This window comes from Cicer arietinum, chromosome 6, assembly GCF_000331145.2.
Source record: "Cicer arietinum cultivar CDC Frontier isolate Library 1 chromosome 6, Cicar.CDCFrontier_v2.0, whole genome shotgun sequence".
In the NCBI taxonomy this organism is placed as follows: Eukaryota; Viridiplantae; Streptophyta; class Magnoliopsida; order Fabales; family Fabaceae; genus Cicer; species Cicer arietinum.
Window position 1 is genome coordinate 5,449,723 of NC_021165.2, and position 15,680 is coordinate 5,465,402.

At 30.9% G+C, this 15,680-nt stretch overlaps 4 protein-coding genes across 7 annotated transcripts in view; 3 read left to right on the forward strand and 1 right to left on the reverse strand.

Annotated features, from left to right (window-relative positions):
* The window catches only part of LOC101488331 (serine racemase), a 2,891-nt gene extending 2,310 nt beyond the window's left edge, over window positions 1-581 (forward strand). For both annotated transcript variants that reach the window (XM_004503712.4, XM_073370557.1), the window contains exons 7-8: window positions 12-124; window positions 216-581. In XM_004503712.4, coding sequence (XP_004503769.1) covers window positions 12-124; window positions 216-462 — 360 coding nt within the window. In that variant the 3' untranslated portion in view covers window positions 463-581. The remainder of the gene's footprint in view (window positions 1-11; window positions 125-215) is intronic.
* Window positions 582-1,124: 543 nt separating this feature from the next.
* On the forward strand, window positions 1,125-2,855 carry LOC101515578 (actin-depolymerizing factor 7-like). Of its 3 annotated transcripts, none has more exons than XM_073370558.1 (3): window positions 1,125-1,442; window positions 1,788-2,065; window positions 2,390-2,855. In XM_073370558.1, exons 1-3 carry the CDS (start codon window positions 1,440-1,442, stop codon window positions 2,538-2,540), a joined length of 432 nt encoding a protein of 143 aa, XP_073226659.1. In that variant the 5' UTR covers window positions 1,125-1,439; the 3' UTR covers window positions 2,541-2,855. The 3 variants fall into 3 exon arrangements, with proteins under 3 accessions (XP_073226659.1, XP_073226660.1, XP_004503768.1); XM_073370559.1 differs by having other exon boundaries at window positions 1,135-1,442; window positions 1,795-2,065; XM_004503711.4 differs by having other exon boundaries at window positions 1,157-1,442; window positions 1,806-2,065.
* Window positions 2,856-5,441: 2,586 nt separating this feature from the next.
* LOC101515029 (RNA-binding NOB1-like protein) lies at window positions 5,442-8,618 on the forward strand. The gene is made up of 6 exons (XM_004503709.3): window positions 5,442-5,549; window positions 5,647-5,985; window positions 6,360-7,494; window positions 7,711-7,879; window positions 8,044-8,160; window positions 8,249-8,618. Exons 2-6 carry the CDS (start codon window positions 5,661-5,663, stop codon window positions 8,396-8,398), a joined length of 1,896 nt encoding a protein of 631 aa, XP_004503766.1. The 5' UTR covers window positions 5,442-5,549; window positions 5,647-5,660; the 3' UTR covers window positions 8,399-8,618.
* Window positions 8,619-10,368: 1,750 nt separating this feature from the next.
* Window positions 10,369-15,039, reverse strand: LOC101514484 (probable LRR receptor-like serine/threonine-protein kinase At1g63430). The gene is made up of 13 exons (XM_004503707.4): window positions 14,531-15,039; window positions 14,051-14,189; window positions 13,869-13,940; window positions 13,580-13,723; window positions 13,319-13,468; window positions 12,773-12,886; window positions 12,631-12,695; window positions 12,185-12,442; window positions 11,883-12,088; window positions 11,652-11,787; window positions 11,415-11,572; window positions 11,086-11,301; window positions 10,369-10,952 (listed from the first exon to the last, which is right to left on the reverse strand). Exons 1-13 carry the CDS (start codon window positions 14,613-14,615, stop codon window positions 10,707-10,709), a joined length of 1,989 nt encoding a protein of 662 aa, XP_004503764.1. The 5' UTR covers window positions 14,616-15,039; the 3' UTR covers window positions 10,369-10,706.
* Between the last annotated feature and the right edge of the window lie 641 nt (window positions 15,040-15,680).

A 15,680-nucleotide genomic window follows, 5' to 3' on the forward strand; every position in this document is an offset into this window, starting at 1 on the left:
TAGCTGCTGACCCTAAAGGTGCTGATGATGCAGCACAATCTAAAGCGGCTGGGAGGATAATAACATTGCCTGAGACCAATACTATAGCTGACGGGCTTCGAGCATTTCTCGGAGATTTCACATGGTAAAAATAAATGTTTAGTAATCATATTATGAACTGAAAATAAAGTTTTGTGGTCTCCTTCTGTTAATTTGTCGAGTTTGCTCTGGAGCAGGCCCGTAGTACGAGATCTTGTTGATGACATAATAACTGTGGAAGACAGTGAAATTATTCAAGCCATGAAACTGTGTTTTGAAATCCTTAAGATTGTTGTAGAACCAAGTGGAGCAATTGGCCTTGCTGCTGTTCTGTCAGAAACGTTTCAGAAAAATCCTGCTTTGAAGGATTGCAAGCATATAGGAATAGTAGTTTCAGGAGGCAATGTTGATATGGCATTGCTTTGGGATTCTTTGAACAAATGAAAATGACTTTTCATTTTGCTTATGTGAATTTTCATTGCTCTAGATGAATGTTATTCCATTACTGATCTAATGATTTTGTGTGGATAAGTTTATCTTAATGCTACTAGTTAACTTTCTCACTGAAACTCTTATTAGTCAATACTCAATAGCTATACAACCAACATTTTTATACAGTATCAGACGAATATATGGTACAAGAGGGTCCCTGTTATAGTTATAATGGAACTAGTAAACAAGTCACAAGTGAATGTGACTTGAAATGGTTGATATGTTGTATTTCAATAATATAAATTAAAAAGTTTTGAAATATGTGTGTGGAGTAATTATATTCTTATTTTCTGATATGAAATAAAATATATTTGAATTAAGTTGAAATTCAAAAAGAAAAGGTATTTAGCTTATTATTTTCGAATTGATAAGACACATTTTCATATTTTAAATTGAATAAAATCATTTATAATTAAATTCAAATTAGATTGATTAAAATATAAACAAAAAGGACTGATTAATGGATGACAATTATATCAGGTAAACATGAATTTGGACGGAGAAAAGTTACACTTGGCAGTGTGTCCATGCATGATCTAGTTTTTTATATATAAATATATATATTATTGAATTAATTAGTGATAGATAACCAAAAGAAAAAAAATTAACGTGGAAGCATGTTTGTCTAAAATAAAAACGTGGAAGCATGAAACAAACTTGTGGATACATTGTCGAAGAAGCAAAATAGATTGTAACATAAACATTCCATAAATTTCTCCCCAAAGTTTTATTCTTCAACCACTATCTTAGTCTTGTCAAAGTTCCACCTCTCGTGGCCCAAAAAATAAGGATCTTCATTCGTTAATAATTTTGTCTCTATAGTTTGTCATTGAGTCTATTCTATTGTTCCAATTTTCCATTCTCCATTTCCCCCCTTACTTCCATTTCATTAACATTTCACAGGGCGCTTCTTTCTCATTGCTGGCAAAATGGTATGATTTCTCTTTTTTCCTTTCTTTCACTATTTTAGTTGTTGCTGTTTTGTGAATAATCTTGAAATGAATTTATAAAGAGAGACATTTTCACCTTACAAGTGTAACAGTTCGGCCCCTCTGACTGACATCATCTTTAAAAGAAAGCACATTATTACCATTGTATTTTGTATTATATACATAACTGCTGAAAACTTACATTTCATATATTACTATGAAATTTCCTTAAAATCAATGTGTTGTTCTAGCATTTTCCTGATCCATGATGAAGTCTTAAGTTGGAAATTGCATTTCATAGCACATCAAATTATTATTAGTTTGATGATTGAAGTCTTAAGTTGATAGCATGAAGTTTTCGGGCAGGCAAATGCAGCGTCCGGAATGGCTGTGCACGACGATTGCAAACTGAGGTTTCAAGAACTTAAATCGAAGAGGAGCTATCGATTCATCGTGTTCAAAATAGAAGAACAACAAGTTGTGGTTGAAAAATTAGGAGAGCCATCAGAAAGTTATGATGACTTTATGGCTAGTTTTCCAGCTGATGAGTGTCGCTATGCTGTCTATGATTTTGATTTCACAACAGATGAGAACTGTCAGAAAAGCAAGATCTTCTTTTATGCATGGTAACTTGATTACATTGTCAATTGCACTTATTTTTGATCAATTATTAAGCTGCATTACTAATACTATTCTATGAAAGGGAGAACAATTAATATTTAACTGCTATCTTTCTGAAGTCTTCCATTAAAAGAGTCAGTTATTTGATCTACAGTATAATTTTTTCATCTTGATACTTACATATACAAAGTAAAATAAAATGTCGCACAATATTTAGTGCTCCTTATAATCGAAGCCATGCCTGATTGTCTATCATGAACATGCGTAGGGCCACTACTAAATTTAAATATCAACGGTTAATCATAGTGTTGATTATGAATCGGGTGCAGGTCGCCCGATACCTCAAGGGTGAGGATGAAGATGGTGTATGCAAGTTCTAAGGATAGATTCAAGAGAGAATTGGATGGCATTCAAGTTGAACTTCAAGCAACTGATCCAAGTGAGATGAGCTTGGACATTGTGAAAGGGCGAGCCCTCTAAGACTCTCTTTTTTTGCTAAATATATTCTCCTTCAATGTTATGGATTAATTCCTAGCTGTTTAGCAACTTGTGTTGTCATATGCATCATTCTTCCTTGTACTTAGATACCTTGTTTGTTTTTCTAGTTTTTGTAGACTCTTGGCTTATTTGATCTTGAAGGGCCATGTTGTGGTGGGTTGAAGATTAGTAACATATATTATAGGTTGGTTTTCTTACAAGTTGCCAATTTGACTACTTGATTTTTCACTTGAGGTTGGGTTTTGTGCAATAGTTGCTACCTAAAGAATTATAATGTGTAATGTCTCTTTTTCTTTCTTTCTTGGTAATGTATGCTCATTTTTTTTAATCTTTTTTTGTGTGTGTCGAAGTATATTGGTACAAAGATGAAAAACCAATACAATCTATGAGCATATACCTGGTTGACACATGGATAAAGCTTGATACAAATTTACTCATCATAATCCGTATTATTTATTCGGTAAACATTTGGTAAATAGATTAGCACATGACATAAAAAAAACAAGAATTTCACTTTATGTTTTGTGCATGTTAAAAGCAAACTAGAAATTAAACGTGATACAAAAATGTAGTTTAATTAAAAAAAATGTTTAAAATAAAGACAGCATTAAACGTGTTTAAGAAAAAAAAAGAAAAAACACGATTGTATCATAGATTGTAGATTAATTAGTTATCATGCGCTGTAAATATGCATCTCATCCTTCTAAATATAGTACCTTTAAAGATATTTACTAATGTGCTGTACCAATAATTCTACATCCAAATATAACATGTAAATACTAAATAGGTAATGCTAAAAAGAGAACCACTTTATTACACGAGATTGAATACTAAATATTAGATGTACTGTACCGATCTATAAGTAGCCCAAATTGTAAAGACTTCTTTTCAATGTATAGAACAAATAAATTATATTTTTAAAATTAATATACATACCTAATAATAGGAAAAACTCACAACAATTTTTACTAATATTCAAATGTAAACAAAATATAAATTAAAACAACAATAAAATAAATAAAAAGTGACGGTAATTATATAAAAAAATAGGGTTTGATGACACTTTAATAGTTAAATTCGTGTGGTTAAATCTATATTAAACCGAATAGTAATTTCTTTTTTAATATAGACAACTAAGTTATTTTGTAAGAAATTTTTCATTCATTTTATTTCTTAATCATGTTTTGATAACTTTTATTCTTAAAAAATTTAAACTTTAACTATCGTAGAGTTTGAAAGTATCAAAATAAAACAAGTAAGTTCATTAATTAAATAATAGTTTTTTGATATCTGTATTTATACTAATTTTTTGTTAATAAACTTAAAACTTCGTTATCATCTATATATATAACTTAGATGTCAAATATAAAAGTCAAATATTTATAATAATTTAATAATTATAATTGATTGACATTATAAAATTTCTTTACAGTATCATTATATATAAATTAAATATATAAATAATTTAGAATAACTAAATATATATTATTAAAATAGTTAAATTTAAAAGTATAGTTACATATTAAAAATAATATAAAAGTATATACTCTTAAGTTCACGGTGTTTAAAAAATCAATCTCATCAAATTTTATTTTAAAATTAAAGAAAAGTTAAACATGTTTCTTCAACTGTTACTAAAATTGATCGTGGGAGTAAAAAATATATTTTGTTATGGATACTAAAAAGTAAATATATATATATATATATAAAAAGGCTTAATTGCAGTTTTGGTCTCTCTATTTTAACTGAATTGCGAAAGTAGTCCCCCATTTTGTTTCTCTCCAGTTTTGGTCCCCCAAGCAGAATTTTGGTCCAAAACTTGATGAAATTTCATTTTTTTTTGCATTTATTTAAGTCACACAATGTCTCAAGATCTCATTTGCAACAATTGTACCTGAAATATATGACCATAAATAATGTAGTATAGCTTTAAAAAATAAAATTTCATCAAGTTTTAGACTAAAATTCTGTTTGGGGACTACTTTCGCAATTCAGCTAAAATAGAAGGACCAAAACTGCAATTAAGCCTAAAAAAAGAAAAAAGAACTCAGGAATAGTTTTCCTAGACCCAGATAGAACTCTGAACCAAATAAAAACTGCGGTAGAACTGTTTTTCACACAGCCGATCAAACTCAGGTAACATTCGTCATGGAGGAATCTTCATCACAAAAGCATCTTGTTGGAGCACCATTGTAAAAAAGAACACACCGCCAACCTCAGCAACAACAACCACTACTCTTAATTTTTAGATTATCGAAGAAAAAAATAATAATATATTTAAATAAATATAAAATTTATTAATTTATTATATATTTTACATTATAAATTTATTATTAAATATTATACAAATTTTTTATTAAACACAAAAAATTAATAAAACTTAATATGCAGATTCAAATATAAAAGATAATCATAGTTTATATGTATTGTAATTTTTTTTGTAATGGAAAGATTATTTTTCTGTAGTATTTTGTGACTAGTACCGAAATGAAAGATATTTTGCCACTTGATACAACAAAATTTACATGAATTTTTAAATATCATGTATTTCATATAAATAAGTTGAATAATAAAAATAAAAATTTATTATTAAATTACTTATTCATCTTTATATTTACTAATTTACTTAAGTTACATATGTCATGTCCATTATTTTTATTTTAAAAATTATTTAATTTTTTAATAATTATTATTTTTATTTATTTAAAATTAAAAAGTATCGTTTTATAATAAGTTTTGTTAGAAAAAAAAAATTCTTTTGAAGAATTCAAAGTTAGATTAAAATTATATTTTTGTTTTTTATCATAAATTATTTTTTTAAGTCCAACTAATGTATTTAATGTCAACAAAATTTAATAAAATTGATATATATATATATATATAAAAAGAAAAGGTGAAGAACCCAGGCGTAGTGTTCCTAAACCCAAATAGAACCCTAAACCAAACAAAAACGGCGGTAGAGCTGTTTTTCACACAGCCTATCAAATTCAGGTAAAATTCGTTCTTCGCAAACCATTTTTCACATTCGTTCTTCGCAAACCATTTTTCACATTCGTTCTTCGTTAATCGATAATGAATTGAATCACAGGTAAATAAATAATCATGGAGGAATCTTCATCACCAAAAGCATCGTGTTGGAGCACCATTGTCAAGAAGGACGCACCGCCACCTCAGCAACAACAACCACTACTCTTAAATACCCAACACATTCTGGAAGATACTCGTAACCGTCATGGTATCTCCGTTGCCATTGTCGACGCCAACGCCGTCATCCAATCCGGCGAAACACTACACTCTCTCGCCGATAAGTTTGTCTCTGTCCCCGAAGTCATCGAGGAAATTCGTGATCCCGTTTCTCGCCATAGACTCTCTTTCCTTCCCTTCACTATCCAAACCATGGAACCTTCCCCTGAATCCATCAACAAAGGTATCTTTATTAGTTTTTAATTTTACCTAATTATTAGTTTCTTCTCATTTTGAAGAATTATTTTGTATTAAATACTATGGCCTGTTTCAATAATTAAAGCATAACTGCTTTTGTCTAAGCTACTAAGATAACAAAATATGAAATGAAGTCATATTGTTACTGAATTCGTTTAAGCTATAAGCAATGTTCATAACCTATTTTTAAGAGATTGTGGAAATAAGCTGAACAAACGCTTACACATATGATGTCATCAGCCGTTTTTATAAGTTCCCTCAAGCAATTTCACAACCCTAATGTTTCTATTTGTTTGTTATATGAATTAATATTTTGGATTCTAACTTGGAACTCTTTTTACCAATGGGATGTTGTGGTAGTTGTCAAATTTGCTAGGGTTACTGGTGACCTACAGACTCTATCAGATGTTGATATCAAACTTATAGCGCTAGCTTATACTTTGGAGGCTCAGATTCATGGAACAAAACATCTTAAGGACAGCCCGCCTCCGGTGCAAACTGTGAATGTGAAGAGGCTTCCCGAGAAGGACTTGCCGGGATGGGGTTTGAATGTTCCTAATTTGCAAGAGTGGGAAGCATTGGAACGCGAAAATGAGGACAATGTGAATTCCAATTCGAGAATCCTTCCTTTGCAGGACTTGAGTTTGAACATTGTTCCACAAGATGATCTCTCTGTTGATGGTTCGGTTGACCATACTGCTGAAACTCCTTTGGAAATTCATGATGGTGGTGAGCGTGGTTCAATGAGACGTAAGAATTATCTGCCTAAGAAAAAGGTGGTAAACCTTGAAGGGAAGACGGTGGCTGAAGGAATTAATGCATCTCAAGGAGAAGTTGAGGACAACGGCGGTGATTGGATGCCTGCTGTCAGTCGTAGTACTCACAGGAGATTTCTAAGAAGGAAGGCTAGACGTGAGCAATATGAAGCATTATCCAGCAATCAAGATCCTCAAGATATGGAAGAAAACATTGATGGCAGTGTTAGTGAAGATGCTAAGGCTTCAAACCAGGTTCATGAAAACAATGATGAGAAGCATATTGAAAATGTTGTTTCCAAGAATGATATGATATCTGCCGAGAACTATGGGGATGAAGCCCTCTCTGCAACTCTGAAGCAAATGACTCTGGAAGAAGGTTCACTTGAAGCTCTTAATGAAGAAAACGCACTAAGTTTGTCACCCGAAGAACTCCAATCAAAGAATGCTGGACTGCTGGAAAGTGTGTCTGATGGCAGTGCAATTATGGATATTAAATCATGTGAAACAGATCCCGTCAATGACAAATCAAATTACTCTGAAATCGCAAGCCAGACCAGTGAAGCTGCTGATTTTTCAAATGCAGATGATGATGTCAGTGAGCAAAGTTGGATGGTTAGATCTTTGTCTGAGTCAACTGTGGCCTGTATAACTGGTGACTTTGCGATGCAAAATGTTCTTCTCCAAATGGGTTTGCGCTTGCTGGCACCTGGAGGATCACAGATACACCAATTGCACAGGTAATTTTTATTTGTTAGTAGCTTCTTCAATATTCAATATGCTATATCACATTACCTATCTTTGCTATCTGAAGTGAAATTTTGAATGCTTGAAGGAATTGTGACTTGGACTTGTATGTTTTATATAACATTGTGCAATAGTATAATTATGCTACCCTATGCAACACAGTATGCTATTGTATATATGTGGTAATCTGTTAATTATTTGCATTCCAGATGGATACTTAAGTGTCATGCCTGCTTCGCTGTTACTGCTGAAATTGGGAGGATTTTCTGTCCAAAATGTGGAAATGGTGGCACCTTAAGGAAGGTAGCAGTCACTGTTAATGAAAATGGAATAATGTTGGCAGCCCGTCGACCACGAATTACATTACGTGGCACAAAGGTGAGTATATGTTATGAGATACTAGTACATATTAATTGATTTTTTCTTATGGCTGCTAGTCATCATTGTATAACAAAAGATGTGTTCTGTCAGTCACTTGGTTATCTTTGTAATTGTTGAATACTTGATTCATGGGTTGTTATTAATATCGACTCTATGTGCAGTTCTCATTGCCTTTGCCCCAAGGTGGAAGAGATGCAGTCACAAAAAACGTTATTCTCCGTGAAGATCAACTGCCTCAAAGGGTACTTTATCCTAAAACAAAGAAGAAAGCCAACAAGGTGGTTCCACGATAGTGTGATTCTTTTCTTTTTCTTTCTCAATTATTTTAAATAACATCAAACTAACGGAGCTTAATACGCTTTGTAGGACGATGATTTCTTTACGCCAGACAATGTTTTCAGCCACCACAATGATAAGGGAGCTCCTTTCCAGGCTCCCGTAAGGAAAGCATTAGCAACTTTCAGCGGGAGAAGAAATCCAAATGACAATCACTACTCACGCTCTAAGCGCAAGTAGTGGATGTTCAAAACTTGGATTAGCTGGCTTTTCTAGCCCCTCAATTTTGTTTTTTATTTCTTGATTTTGAATGTTACCAGGAAGATTGTTAAAGATATTAACGAATATGATGTAAAGCATGATTCATCTTCATGTATAAGATAAATAGTATGGATGATATATGGAATATAATTAACAGCATGATTTGTGGTTTGCACCTGTTGCGAAGCCAATTTTTGGATTTTATTGGCCTACTAGTTCGGTGTGAATGCATAATCAGTTTTGCACTAATGCCGCACAGATATTCCAGTGACTCCCTGTAAGGAAGTGGTGCTGATAGAGTTACCTATTGCCATTGGGATCTTAACAGCCTAATTTTTTAGAGTGGCTTGTTTGTTTGGATTTTAGTTTTCTTAAGAAGTTACTTACATTTTAATTTTAGAATAATTTGTATTCACATTATTAATTTGTTTTGTAAAAAAAATCTTATTTTAGAATTTAATTAGGGAAATTTATTTATGCTGGTAATTGTGAAAAATAAGAATAGAATCACTTTGAGGGTCTAATATAAAGTTGGATAAGGATATTATAGGTTAATGACAGGATAAATATTATTTTCATCATGATATGATATAATATATATTATATTTAAATAATAAAATTATCATTGTGAATAATTATATATTAATTTTTTTTAAATTAATTGATTATATTTTATATTATAAATTAACAAAAAAATTAAATAAGTAATAAAATAATTTTATATTTAAAATTATACAGGTGACATTACTAAATAAATAATTTAATTTTTTTTAATATTAGTAACCAAATAATTTTATTTTATTTGTTAGAATGTAAATAAAGATATGATATATATTATATTTAAATGGCAAAAATACTTTGTTAATATATTATATTTATTTTAAAATTTTAATTGATTTTTATAATTTTGAATACTTATTTATTAAATTATATAAAAATGCAAAACTACTCTTGTGATAAAATCATAAATATTTTTCAAGTTAATTACTAAAATTTTATTTTTAAGTTTAATATCAAATTCTGTTAATTATTTTTATATTTTTAATTTAATTTATAATTTTATAAATTATTTTTATATTTATATTTTGTTATATTTCAATTTTATATTTTAAATTATATTTTATAAGAGTAAATGATTGTTCTTATCTTATTTTAGTGGTTTGTAACAAACTTATATTCATAATTGAAAATTCACCAAGAAGGGCATAAGATAGAATTTTGAATTAAAATATTATATCTTAGTTCATCAAACATTCGATTCAAACATGATGTGATAAATTTATAATCATATTTCTTATCGTATCAATCAAATGAGTCCAGATTCTTTTATAAAAAAAATTATTTTGAAAAAATAAAAATAATTACTTTGATTCAGATTATTAGAAAGGACATGAAGGTTATAGCTGTGTTATTTGAATGTGAAAATATACACAGTATTTGATGTCTGAATCATTCCCCTTGAAGTTACTATATAATTAAATTTTGAAAGCGTAATTTTCTGGCAAACACATGTTGCTTTTATTATCATACTTGATGATAGTACTTTGGTGGAAGCTTGAAATTGTTGCTGCCACTGGAATTTATTTTGCGTGCAGCACACTCACATACCAAACAAGTGTATTATTGTATAAGGTTAATTATTAAAAAAAATTGCAAAGGGACACTGTACGGTCCAAAATTTTAATCGTTTGAGTAAAAGCAATGCATCTGATCAATAAGTGCCCATCTCTTGGAGATTTTGATTCTGTGCATTGTGAATTTGTGATTATACGCCTCACACTCACCGAGACCAAATTCATGTAATCATTGGGTTGCCTACCTACTAGTAAAATATTGTGGATATGAATGAATAAGGGAACAAAGAATTGAAGACACCGACACTTAGCTTAACTTTGTGCATTGTGTTCAGCCAAAAACAATAAACCTCTGAACAAGTGTAGGCTCCAAGATGAATCATAAAAGTGCTAAATATATATACAGAACCAAAATGTTCAGCACAATCTTCTTCCTTTCATTTATCAATTTATGGACTTCAACTTGTTAGCCACATTTACAAGGATAACTTGTCTTGGATTAATCCTTGCACATTTCCTTTTTTTGAACAATCATTTACATGTAAGTATATATATAGCTAAATAGAATGAAAAAAAAATAATCAAAAGCAACCAAAAAGTAAGGTGTTTCGGATTTTCGAAGTGCATGTGGAGGTTGAGAAAAGAAGCTCCCATCAATTATATAAGTCTGCTTCAGTGTATGATGTTAGTTTTGAGTATTGACTACTCAAATATTATGATGAAAGTGCTAGTTCAGCCCAAGCTAAAGATGATGACTTGAGCTCCACACTTATCGATGTGTCGATTCTGCTCTCCAGCATGCTGCACAATTCTCGCATCGATGGACAGACACTGGAGTCAGGACTAATACAAAGTGTTATTACCTCACATATTACTTTGAGGTCATCATATCCAAAATGTTTCAACTCAGGATCCACCACATATGACATTACTTCTGGCATCTCAAGATAATCCCTGGCCTGTATCACATATATGAGTACAACATTAGAGACTCAATCCACTAAGTACCCTTTGAAAGTTAGTGTTTATTAGTATATGAAAGTTTTTTCCATAATAACAATAATAATAATAGAAGTTCAAGAAAGTTCTTACCCAATCTACTAAGTAACCTTTGTCCTTGCAGTATGGAGATCTTCCACTGATAATCTCCAGTAGAAGTACTGCAAAAGCATAAATGTTTCCTTTGGTATCGAGATAGCGTGCTTGAAGGGAGTTTGGAAGAATACAAACAGCACCTTGGCTGCTAACACAACCAGAATTTTTTTCTGATCTTTCCAGAATTGTCTTCCAACTTTCAAAATCAACCAACTGCAATTTAAATTTATCAATGGCAACAATAACATACAACAGATAAACATCGATGCATATCAAATGAACGCATTAGAAAATTTAAACTATAGGTTGCATGCACAGTTGCACACCTTAGGGGAAAAATCATCTGTAAGGTATACAGCATTTGAATTCAACTCTGAGATAGTGAATGGAGGTTCAATTTCAGTGTGCAAATACTTTAGTCCTCGAGCGATGCCTATGATGATTTTCATGCGCCGTGTCCAAGATAATTGGCACCCTTCTTCATCTGTAGTCATAACTTCATATTTTAAGGAATTGTAACACACAAAATAAATAAATACTACTAGCTAAGAATCTCTACTTACAACAATGCAGGTGCTCATATAGTGTTCCATTTGATGCATAATCAAAAACCAGCATCCTTGTAAATGGATTGCTCTCTCTACAATAGCCTAATAGCTTTCCTGTATTCACATGATTTAACCTTGCCAAGTCTGCCACCTGCATGACACCAATAACAGAAAAATTTCAAGGCTCGATTTAATTATTCATTTCGCAATTTTAGCACGCTGCAGGCGTTGGAATGTTCCATTTACCTCTCTTTGAAAATAAAGTTCAAGGTGTCCAGTCCAATTCTCTTCCTTGATGCAGAGTGAAATTACAGCAATCTCAGGTCCACCTTTCATTATACCCTTGTAGACGATACTATCAGGCGAGGATCCAATTATGTTGCTGAAGTCTTCACAGGCCACCTCAAGCTCCTGTCTGCTGTATCTCATCACATCTTTCAACATCTCGGAGTCTGCATATTGTTAGTGTTATTAAATATGTTCAAAATAGCCATAGAAATATTAGTATTAAATACAAAGTACGAAACAAAGGAAGTGAGAAATCGAACCTACAAATACCGTCATTTGCTCTTTCTCGCTTGCAGATTTCTTCCAAGGAATAATGATGGATGATTTGTTGTTACACCTTTGGATAGCAGTGAGAATACCGATTAGAAAGAGAGAACCAACCATGGTTCCGGTCGCTATTTCGATAGCCAAAAGCCAAGCAGGTTTTGAAGATCCTTGATGCTTTGAAACATGTTCAGCTTTAGATTGGCGTTTCGGTGGTTTCACTACTGGATGACCTTGGGCAGGCGAAGCTCCAGCTATGAAATAATAATTCATTGTTAGATGTAAAACAAGCCAGGAACAGTTAACCAAATGCATATCAAATCCACAAAATTCAAATTACATCTTTACATATCACAATGATGCACTTTTCCATTTTCAACACCAGGTTCGATTTCAAAAAAGGAATATAAACGCAGAATATAGTATAATATGTCAGACGTACCACATTGAACTTTAGTCCGCTGTTTTATTTCTTTGACATGGAGGCAATTCCCTTGAAAGCTAGTTCTGTATGACAGTTCATGTTTTCTAAGTATGGAGGTTGATTAGAATGCCAACATGCCAAGAAGATTAAAAAAAAGTACCTTGGAAGATACTCCAAGCATTTCGGTATGCTACCAACCAAAAAGTTATATGAAAAATCTGCAACTTTAAGTGACGAACGACAGAAGCCAGTTGAATTCTTATTTGAGGCATACCTGAATATATAATGGGATCAATAGGAATTAAATTCACAAGGTCCATATTTTTATGGTATAACTTGTTATTTTATACTTAATTGTGAGCTTGACAGTTTTTATGGCCACAAAAACTTCGTAATTGCAAGGGTGACATTAGTAGCAATGACACATTGACATATCTCACAACTTTAGACAACAATTTTTTGATAAGCCTTCTCATTTAACTTCTATATAAATACTTTAGGAGTAAAATGATAATGGCTTTATCATAAATTAAAAACTAAATAAGTTGAAAAGTTTGCATAACCTAAAAGTTAATCCAAATAGGGCAATAAAGAAAGAAAAGTTTTATCAGCTAGTAGATGGGAAAAGACTTACATTAATGAGGATAATGAATCCACAAACAAACTATCTACTAATTCAAATTTAAATTTAAATCTTGTTACTCACATTTCATGCATATTTGAAGAAAAATTTGAACTGCTAGAAGCAGGAACAGGTCCTTCAAGCTTATTCCTATCTAACCGAAGTTCTTGAAGGTATTTCAAATTTGCAAGCTCAGAAGGTAACCTACCAGTCAAACCATTGGACTGCAAATTTCTGCAAGAAATTCAAATAGAGTTGAATGCATGAGTCCATGACTAAATTTCAAAAATCAAAATTTTTATCTAATTATGAAGAGCATAGCATAACATATTGATTTCTTATTACATTTTTACAATTTGAGTCAAATTTCCAATCTCTTTAGGAATTGGTCCTGATAACTGATTTTTTCCCAAATCCAACACCTTAAGAGACTTTAACGCGCTTAATTCTTTCGGTATTATTCCAATGAGATTGTTTCCATGCAAGATCCTACAACAATAACAACCACAAATTAGTCACAACCATGATACTCCAGTGCTATTATACACGGAAACAAAATTTATAGACAAATGTTAGTGTATTAGTTGTTAACACAGACTCTAATTAAATAAAGTTTTGGGGATGAGAATCATACAGTTCTTGCAAGTAGGCAATTTTTCCAATTTCTGGAGCAAGAAATCCTCTTAGCAATGCTCCTGATATGTTTCTGCAAAGAAAGATCCCAATTTGTAGTATTAGAAATCTGTTAGCTTAAAAGTACATGTCATCAACTGATAATCTCAAAGAAATTATTTAAATGAACCAATTGTAACTTACAGCTTGATGACATGATCTCGAGTCGCAGAGCACAAAACTCCATTCCAGTCACAAGGATCTGAATCAAGAGTATTCCAATTGGATAAAACCATATGTGGATCATCATACACAGCTTCTTTGAAGGTTTTAAGTGCCCAAACTGTGCATAAACAAAAAATCAAAAGTTAGAAAGAAAAAAAAAGCAATGCAAATCTTCATTAATGTGAAAAGCAATTAAATTAATTAATCTCAAAACTCCCAAGTTCACACAAGAAACAGAAATGACATTTTACAACTACATGATGATGACTATATACACATTAAGTTAGAATTTAGAAGAAATCATTTACTTTCATGTTCCAACAAAAACAGTAACAAAAAAAAGATCAAATTAACCAAGTTTTATGCTTTCTTTATCTTTTTCCAACAACCAAACAGAGATTAAAAAAGTGAATAATTGAGATCTTAGAGAGAGAATGAATACACAGTCACAACTCGTACCTTCATTTGAAACCACCATGCCAAAAACCACAAAGGGGAACATAGAAACCAAACTCAGAAACAACAATGAAGTAAAAAACTTCATTTTTTTTCAACCAACCTATGTTTTCTGTATTTAATTGTTCCTTCTTACTTGTTAATTCAACAGCTTCAAACTAAGCAAAAAAGTTAAAGAACTATTTTTTTCCAACAAAAGTATGACTTAGGAGACAACAAAAACTGAATTTCCCGGAAACAAATTAACTGAGGCAAGTTCAAAGGTTAGAAAAAAACACTAATGATAATGTGTTTGTCTATAGATTTATGAATGAAGAAATGGAAGAGGAACAAGAGTTTTTAAATCCTAGATTTGAAAAGTGTTGTTAGTGAGAGAAGAAGAAGAAGAGAGAGAGAGACATTGACATTGCACTAGAATGAAGTTTGAAGAGAACCCAGAAGAGGATGAAACTTGGATTCAAAGAGAGTTTATCCAAGATTGGATTTTGATTGCACTACGCTGAAAATTATCACTTTTTCTATTTCTAATTATGTTAATAATGGCTACTTTTCGCTAAGAATAGTTTTTGAATTTTGCAAATCACAAATTTAATTTTCATTTTAAAAGTCATGCAATTAATATTAATTAAATTAAAATTTATAATTAAAAATGCTTTAAAAATTAAAATGATAATTTATTTTAACATATATTTTTATAAATAAGTTATTTATTGAGAGACTGGTCGTTCACTGTCAGAGAAGTTGATCTTTTGTAAGTAAGCATTTAATATTATTGAAGTGCACAAATTAAAAAAAAAAAATTCATCCCATAGTGTATGATTCATTTGCTATTTCACATCTATTAAAAAAAATATAAATAAAAAAGAAATAATATATAATATTAATTACATAATATAATTAAAAAATAATTAATATTAATTAAAAAGTAAAAATTTATATTTTTTTGAGATAATAATTTGTTAAAAATGAATTCATCGTTATAAGACAAATGAAATAATTTAAATTAGATTAAAAATAATATTTATTTTAAAATATTGTGTTTTGGATAGTCAATATTTTTTGGTTGAATTGATATTCATCGTAAAGAGAGAATAGTATGCAGGTTTATGCATTAAATCAATGGTCAAAATTACTTGAATCGAGATTAACTATC